The sequence below is a fragment of the Coffea eugenioides genome, unplaced genomic scaffold (assembly GCF_003713205.1).
Source record: "Coffea eugenioides isolate CCC68of unplaced genomic scaffold, Ceug_1.0 ScVebR1_1285;HRSCAF=2110, whole genome shotgun sequence".
NCBI classification, from domain to species: domain Eukaryota; kingdom Viridiplantae; phylum Streptophyta; class Magnoliopsida; order Gentianales; family Rubiaceae; genus Coffea; species Coffea eugenioides.
In genome coordinates, this window is record NW_020861675.1 from 1 (window position 1) to 9,246 (window position 9,246).

General features: G+C 33.2%; 1 protein-coding gene across 1 annotated transcript; it reads right to left on the bottom strand.

Moving 5' to 3' along the window:
• Nucleotides 1-1,944: 1,944 nt before the first annotated feature.
• LOC113755183 lies at nucleotides 1,945-2,837 on the bottom strand. Its single transcript, XM_027299241.1, has 2 exons — nucleotides 2,622-2,837; nucleotides 1,945-2,532 (listed from the first exon to the last, which is right to left on the bottom strand). The coding sequence occupies exons 1-2, from the start codon at nucleotides 2,835-2,837 to the stop codon at nucleotides 1,945-1,947; spliced, it is 804 nt and encodes a 267-aa protein (XP_027155042.1).
• Between the last annotated feature and the right edge of the window lie 6,409 nt (nucleotides 2,838-9,246).

The following is a 9,246-nucleotide window of genomic DNA, read 5'->3' on the forward strand; positions in this document are numbered from 1 at the left end:
TAATTATACTTGATAAGTTGGTACATATCTTCTCTTTTTAATGACTGAATTGAAATAGTAAGATTGGAGGTATTTTAGTTTCTCTAATTTTCAAAACCGTGGATTGACCTTACTTCTTTGGAATCCATCTAACTTCACCTACTTAAGGGTGTAAACGAGTCTAATCAAACATCATAGTGTTCAAACTTGTTTGATTATTTCAATAATTTTGAAATTTTATTCAAATTTGATTTGTTTATTTGTTGAACCGAATTTGAACGAGTTTTTTTTTTTATTGAATTTGAAAATTATCGAACATAAATCATTGTTCAACCTTGGCTTGGCTAGTTGACAAACCAAATTCAAATGAACTCTTACCAAATCGAACTCAATTTGAGTATCAATTAGTTTAGTTCATCTTTCTGCCCACACCTACTATAGGCAACACAAAGAGAAATGTCATAGAAGTAATTACAATTCGTCTATCTTTTTTTTTTTTTAGCACCATTCCTCTATCTTTATTCTCTCCTTCGCCCCAACCCTTCATGGTTTCTACAAAACTTTCTTCTCTCTCTCTCTCTGTGCTTCTAATCATAAATTCATGACTACTATCCGTTCATTGTTTTTTTTTTATTTTCACTATTTTGCAGACAATAATAGATGGATAAGGAGATTTGAATATGATCTTTGAGTCACATACATATTGATATCTTATTTTTTTCCCCTTGTTGCATGAAAAGATGAAGAATTGGTTCAATATGGTAACATTTTCGCTCTCTCCTTTTGATTTTCATAGCTTTTGTTAGGAATTCTACTTTATTTGTTAGATTGGATTTGAATGTAACCCAAATTTATTAACTTGATTCATTGATTAAAAGCGCATGGACAGCATTTCAAAAACAATTCTCAAATTATTCTCCACTTTGATTCTAAGACAAGCAAATAAATTAAATAGTCGCTCAACTATTTCAATAAATTAAAAATGGTCTCTCAACTTTATTTTTTAGCCAATTCAACCCTTCAACTGTTTTCTTATAGCCAATCAATTTCTTATTTGACTATACCCAATTAGTGATATTTTTCCATTGATGACTAGTCAAAGTGGAGGCAAAATAGGAAAACTATCTACAACCCTTCCATAAAATTTATAATACTAGATTTAGTTGGATAAGTTGCAAAGAAATTGAATGAGATCAACAGCAAAAAATTAGGGCTTTTGTTTTAGCAAAATTTTTTTTTATTAAAAAAACTCCAATTTTTTTACTGTCAATTGGATCTACCTTGTTCGTAATTTGCCTGATTAAATCTGATTTTTTTTTAATTCTAAGAAGGGTTTTAGGTGACTTTCCTGTTGCCCTCACTTTGACAAGTCATCGATAAAGAAATCTTACTAATTGTCTAGTCCAACAAAATAAAGACCCTGCTGAGTCTACAACAAATTATTTAAAGGGGTTAAGTTGATAAAGAATAAAGTTTATGGACTATTTTGACTTTAACAAAATAGTTGAGGAACTATTTAGGTCATTTGCTCTTACTCTTCCAAGCTCCAATACAAGTGGCGGAGCCACATAGAGTTGAGGATGGGAAGTTGCCCCTCCCCCCCCCTCCCCCCTTTGGCCCCAACTTTGGTAAAATCACAGAATAGCTTTAGAAAATTTGAGGAATTTTTGAATCACATTATATTTGTCCCTTCCCCCCCTCTTCCCAAAAATTTTGTACAGTTACCTTTTATAGTTGCATTGCCCCCTTAACTATTAAAATATCATAATGATTATCTTTTGTTAGACTCTTAGGCCTACTTCAAGTTATATAGTCAGGGACGGAGCCAGAAATTTATTTTTGGGGGGGCTGAAGTGTATTAAAAAATTTTTTTTGTGACGAAATAAATATATTTAATAAGTAAAATTTAGAATCAATAATTATAAAAATAATAAAAACATATAATTATACATACCCAAAAATTTGTTATTGATTAACACTTGAAGTATTGGTAGTTGTTGCACTCGAATAACGAAGAGGAGGCAATTGCATTCTGCGAGTCTTCATCCGTTGAAAACGCTGCAATATTTGCTCATTTTCAATTGTTGCAAAAATATCCTTCTCGATGTATACAACCAGACAGTCATTCATCCACTCGTCTCCCATTTTGTTGCGCAAATCAGTCTTGACAATATTCATTGCAGAAAATACTCTTTCAACAGAAGCAGTCGCAACTGGTAGAACTAATGCCAACTGGATCAAACAATAAACCAATGGAAAAACTGTATTTTTACCAGTTTTAACCATTTGTTGAGCAAGACTTCCCAAATCTCCAACTTCTGAAAATTGAGGATCGCGTTGCACATTATAAATATAATTTCGAAGTTGAGACTCAAGATATAAATAATCGTTACTTGAGAAGTCTTCAGGATATAAATCAGCAAGACGGAGTAGTTTCTGCACATTGAATTGAGAGAAAGAACTTTTTGGATCAAGACATGCTATGTAACTAAGCAATTCCGTGCTAACTTCCGAGAAACGATTATTCATCTCTTGTATAATTAAATCAACAACCTGACATCACAACAATAATAAAATTAATAACTAAGAAAATCTGCTAACAAGTAACAAATGTAATGAAATAATAATTTCAAAAATAATACCTCACAAAAAATTTCCATGCGATAATGATGAAAATTAGTGATGGTTTGACCTCTGCGACTGCGCCTGGCATTGCCACGGATTGCTATACTGTCTTCCATATCAATCACGGGAATCATATTCAACTCACAAAAATTGTTGACTTCATCTAAAATTATTTGCCATCCCTCTTCCCTAAAGTCTTGCAATTGAGATTTCATAGTATCAATCAAACTCATGGCTTGGACAATATTTTGATCCCTTTGTTGCAAAACAAGTGACAAGTCATTTGTGATTCCCAATAAATACTTCATCAGGTGCAATGCAAAAACAAACTCATAAACGTTTTTGAATTCAGATGGACGTAGTTGACCGAGGGATATTTTGGTATAATTGCTAAGGTTGAGATATCAAGATTTTGTTATCGATTGAAAAAAAAAAAAAAAAAGAAGAGATATCAAGATTTAGAGATCCTAAATTTCAATCATTCTTTTCTCTCCCAATTTCTTAAATATCACCTCTGCCCTTATAAAAAAAATGAAGATTCAGGGATACAATTTTTAATGAACAAAAAGAATTGTAATATTTTTGCACGTTATTGTTTTAGTATATTGATTTCATCATTTTAGTGTTTTTATCTCTTGTATTAATTAATATATACTTTTCATGGTACAATTGGTACTAGTGATAGCGGTGGCTCCCGATCCCCGCACTACCATTTGATTATGTCCAAAAATTGTCTTTCAATCACTTTTAAATTGCCCTCAATGAGAAAATTCGACCGGTGTATACACGTTTTTCTTAAAGAAAAACTCTAGTAACTAAGTACTAACAAGATTTAGTATATATCTTTAATTTTCATGACTTAACCCTTAATGAACATGTTGAATGCTTACCGAGAACAAGATATACAACTTAAAAGTCTTGTTCAGTATGACTAACTCCTATTGGGTTGATTTCAACTACACTTTATGACGACTTTACCCAACATATCATCTACTAGAATTAGCACTAGTACAATGGCAGGTAGACTGGGCTGGCCGCCGGAATCCCCTATATATAGGGGTTTTCCGGCGGCTTGGGGGGGGCTTAAGCCCCCACCAGCCCCCCCTTAAATCCGTGCCTGTATATAGTAATTGATTCATTTGGATTGAAAGTTATTTGAAAATTTTTCTTTACTATAGCAATTTTTTATGTGAAATATGTGAGATGAAAAAAATGTCAGAAAATGTGTGCTTCCTTATATTGTATCAGAATGAGTTTTGGTCAAAGGGGACTTTGAATTTCAACCGCATGGATGGGATATTCTGGGAATGTGGAATTATTTGGAGTGAAGATTGACCTTTAGGTACAAGATTGGATAACCTCGGCTTTGTTGTTGTTTTGTAAATGCCCTTACATTATTTTCAGCTTATAGGCATTTTGGACATGTGAGTTTATTTCAATCCTCTCTTTAGTAGTGGGTACAAATCATGTGAGCCTTATTTTTGCTGTGTTGTCTTAAATGCCCATTGAAAGCCTTAAAAATGCTTGAGAAGGAAGAGGTTTTATTAGTTGTAGTTAAAGTGCTTTTTAATGTCTAAGCAATCACTTTTAGCTATTTCTAATTTTTTACTATTAAAGTATTCCATTGATAGGTATTTTCAAATTGTTAAATCTGAATAATCCATGTAACATGAGGACAATTGATTCAGTTTTCCCAAACCATTCTTTTAATACTTCCGTTTCATCAATTGTATTAAGATACTGAATCTATAATAATGTCAATGTACAACCCACAACGAATACTTATTTCTACTTAATAACCCACTAATCCATTTTCCTTCCTCATTCTTCAATTTTTCCTACTACTTATCAATGCCACACCTTTCTTCTTCCTCTTTTAAAGTCTCCTACTTTCACAAGCCACATCCAATTCTTCCACATGAATTCCTTGCTTACAGATAATAATTTATAAAGCTGACAAATGATCAACTGCTTGTAATTTTGCCAAGATCTATCTTCAAACCAAACTTCAAGTAACCATTCTACTATAGCCTTTAGTTCACTTCAATTGTAAATTTCATAGTTGCAAACTATAGTAACTCATACTATATAAGATAAAAATATACATATTCTTGCAGGACCTTTTTTCGTACATTTCAGATCAATTTTTGTCAGATCTTTCCTTTGGTTGAATTTTGTTTTTAACTTCTAACTTTTCAATAATCTTCCCTTCCTCTTCTGCTGTAATCACAAGTCATGATTAATCTTTGCTTCATGAGCTCCTAATCTTCTTGTTCACCACTTGTCTTTTCAATATTTGTCGATCCATGCACAAAAAAGGCCCGCAAGCTGAGCAAAAAAAGTTTAATAACTTTATCTTTTCCATTTTTGCATTCTTTATAGTCACCTATAAAGCTCATAAAATAAAATTTATGTGTCTTAAAAAAAAAGCTTGAACTTGCTTCAGTTGTCAACGATACAATTTCAAACTTGCAACTGGACTACTATTATTGAAATGGTCAAAAAACACACAGCCTGATTCTCAAAGGATAGAAACCGCTATAAAAAAAATTAGTGTTCCCAATGATCAAGTAATCAATTCTCAAATTCCTTTCAACATATCTTTCTTTACTTTTACTATAACAATTTGTTTCTGTTAAACAATATTCTTACGCATTACATATCAAAATGTCCTGGGGAAAAAATTGAAGCAACCATTTATGACAAAGACAGAATTTTTGACAAATCTTTTGAATTCCATAGAAAAATACTACATCTCCAATGCAATAGGCTTCTTCATTATTGTAAACTAACGATTCCATCTTCTCATATTATAAACTTTCACCTTTTCTAATTTTCTCATCCTATGTATAAAGCCAATAATGCAAAACTTTTAAAAATAATTACTAACAACCTTCAACAATAGGCTCTAAATTCCCATGCATTGTGTGGGCATTCTGCATAGTAATTTAAGATAAATAAGAAATACCTTTTTAAAATTTTTTTCTAGAATTTTTATGTTCCTAACTCAAATAAGTAAAATGTTCTTATTTTCTCACCTTTTCTAATTTTCTCATCCTATGTGTAAAGCCAATAATGCAAAACTTTTAAAAATAATTACTAACAACCTTCAACAATAGGCTCTAAATTTCCATGCATAAAGCTAAATTCCCATGCGTTGCGTGGGCTTTCTGCATAGTAATTTAAGATAAATAAGAAATACTTTTTTAAAATTTTTTTCTAGATTTTTTATGTTCCTAAGTCAAATAAGTAAAATGTTCTTATTGTTAAATTAAAGTCACAAAATTAGATTTAATGATACATGTAACAATACATCTATCAAGCTGTGTTATCACATCAGACAATGATAGTTGTACATTACACCCCTGACTTAGAGTCCTGGCTTTATCACTGTCCAAGACTACAACCCTATTTGGCAAGTGAGTTTTTTGAGAATCTATCTAAAACTTTGCTGCAGTGTACCATAGAAATCTGTAAAAAAAAAACCTTCCTATGTTGTGAGAGTTTTTTAAAAATTTTACTGTAGTAAAATTTTTTTTCCCACTTGTTGATACAATATTTATTGTAATTTTTCATATATTTTACAATTATTTGCAATATCAAATAATTGTTGAAATTATTTAATTGTGAACATACCTAAGGACACTTGTAGCGACGTTGCACAAATTATTGGGTAGTCATTGAAGTGGCAAAGAATTTAGTACATTTTTTAAATCCAATGGCTCAAATATATGTCCTTTTCAAAATCAAATATTTAACCAACAAACAAAAAACATATGATACAAAAAAATTGGTCTACGATAAGTGGCAATCAACTATTCAGCATGGAAATTTGTATAGGCACCCCATAGACTACTCATTTCGATGAAGCCACATATAATCAGTCATTGCATTCCGCAATTGTTTCTATTCATGTAACGATTTTGGCATCGCGTCACTTGAGCTCTCTCAGCACCTCCGGCATCCATATTAGAGGCAGCATTTGAATCCATGAAGTATTGGTCATACGATTTTATCTTTCTGATGAAATTGTGTAGTACATAGCAAGTCAGTACAATATTTTTCTGTGCCTCAATAGGGTAGTTTTTCATAGGACCTTTCAAAATTTTAAATCACATTTTCCATACCCTAAATGTTCTTTCTATCACATTTCTAACTGAAGCACGACGGCAAATGAACAATCCCTTCTGCGCAGTTTGTGATCTCTCACCTGGACCACTCTTGAAAGGGGCCATAAAAAATGGCATATATCTATATACTGCATCAACTACATAATATTTACCAATCGGTGGCATAGAAAAGACTGCAGCATCCATCAACATACGCCTATCATGGGCACTACTTTTCCAACCAACCTTAACGTATACGAATCTCATATCGTGATCACATGCAACTAGAACATTTTGTGAGAAAGTGTCCTTCCTGTTACGAAAGGCATCATATTTCTTTCTTGCCACACTAGTCGAGACATGGGTTCCATCAATAGTACCAATGCAGTCCTATATTACAATGGGTTCCATAAGTTTTATGAAATAGCGAGTCATAGTTTCAGCAAGAGGCAAGTACCTTAAACCATGGTACAACAAACTGTCATTATTAAAGACTAGATTGAGTACAACGATTTCTTCTATGAATTTTAACTATAATGGTATTTCCAACGGCGTAAGCATGCTCGATTCGAGCATATAGATGATTTGTGACCAGAACTTGACTGTCCTTTGGAAAACCTGATGTTTGGACTGGTTTTTGGGAACCAATCTTGTAGGAATTGTTAGTTATGTTTTTGATATTAAACTACAAAGATATTATGGTGTATTTAGACCTATTTACAAAGAACAGGTTGGAACTAACTTTCTGGTTAAACGATTGGGAAAATCGGAAAAGAAAACGTCAAAGCAGAGATGCTGAGGAATTTTGAACTCGTTGGGCTCATTAACACTGCGAGTATTTTTCCCCGAAATGATAGAGAGATACTTCCATATAGTATGGAAATACTGCCAATTTGGTGAGATCAAGTCTTTGATACTCAAATTGAATACTAAAGTTCAAGGTTAAATCTGGAAAATTTCATCGTCTGAATTCCCAACTTCGGGCAGGTATCGGTACTACGAACTCGATCTGATTGCTTGTTTGTCATACTTCCTGCAACACTAATTGAGCTGAAAATTTCAGAGGCCGGTTGCAACGTGTGAATCGTCGAATTTCAAATGTGCAAAAAAACTTCATTCTGCTTGTAAACGAAGCTGCGTCTCAAGCCATTTTGATCATTTTTTCACCGATCGTGAAAAGTGTTTCTAGAACTTATAGTACTTCTTAAGAGGTTTCCAACGTTATAGAGTTTTCAAATCTCCGACTTATATCGACGATGTTACGGATTTTATCAAAGATTATCAATAAAGGAAAATTTTCAATCCAAGAAAATAGATTTTTCAAAAATCTTATCTTATATTCTTAAACGTTTTTGTCATTTTTTGATAAAAAACTCAAATAAATTATACTAATAAACAAGTGAACGTTGATTACGTGTATTGAGGTTCTTTTGCAAAAATAATTTAGATTGTACAGTGTACATCTTCTAGATTAATGGTTATTGGTGATTATATATTAATTGCAGGTCAGGAACCTTCAAGAGGACCACCGGGAACTGACTTCCGAAAATAATTCTGTGAATTGCTGTGAAGTGTCAAGTGTGTGAATTTTGATACTGTTAATTGTGGTATTTGTGAGTTTTAAAAATAAGGGCGGGTGTGGTACTTTATGCACTCGTTAAATTTCAATAGAATGAATGAATGCCTTTGAATGAATAATGAAATGCAATGTTGTCATGAATGCTTTGTGTGTGGGAGGGAACTCCTCGTTTCAAAAATTATGGGAAGCGCCAACACTCATAGGCCGAACTTGAACCGGCGTAATGGGTTGGTCGGGAATTGGGCGCATTGAGATTATAAGACCGCTAGAGGTCTTGCTTGCATCTGTAGAGTACTCGCCAATAATAGCTTTGTGGCTTGAGTGTAAGGGGACCGGAGGAAAGTAGTGGGATCTACGGAAATGGAAATACCGACCACGGTTGACAGAGGTCAATGCGGAAGGTATATAAACGAATGACAGGTAGATATGATGTATTAGCTCTGAGAGTACTATATCTTGATATTGTTCTGATTTTACTTTTGTTTGAATAATAATTGTATAAAAAGACATGGTTTATTTAATAAATGGGTTGTTATTTGACTAAGTGCTTGCATGTGTGTTTCTGGCCTACGACGTAGCTACTATAGTTTGTTTCTTAACAGGACCGACTCTTGGAGAAACCATCCGTTGAATTTTGTTAAGTCTCCTGTTATATATTTTGACTAGGCCCTGGTTTGGGTTGTACTTTTGGAAATTGTAAACTTGAAAAGTTTGGGCCCTGATGTGTATTTTGAATTTAAGTCGTTTCATGATTACCCGATGTACTAGTTATAAATTAAGTGACTTATTAAGCTTGAACGCTTCCGCATGATTGTGTTCATGTTTCTCTCATCGAAGTGATTAGTTTGATTTTAAATTGAATGGATTTGCTTGAGTCCTGGCGTGAGCTGGGCAGGCGTCCGCGGATACCCTTTGGTCCGCCTTAGGGAGATGTGGGGCGTCACAGTTGGTATC

What these genes read in the sequence shown, in the direction of transcription:
- LOC113755183 (XM_027299241.1), bottom strand. Translation starts at nt 2,837, where the DNA reads ATGAGTTTGATTGATACTATGAAATCTCAATTGCAAGACTTTAGGGAA. An exon ending in GCATGGAAATTTTTTGTGAG is followed by an intron (nt 2,533 to 2,621) that starts GTATTATTTTTG and finishes TTGTGATGTCAG; the next exon opens with GTTGTTGATTTAATTATACA.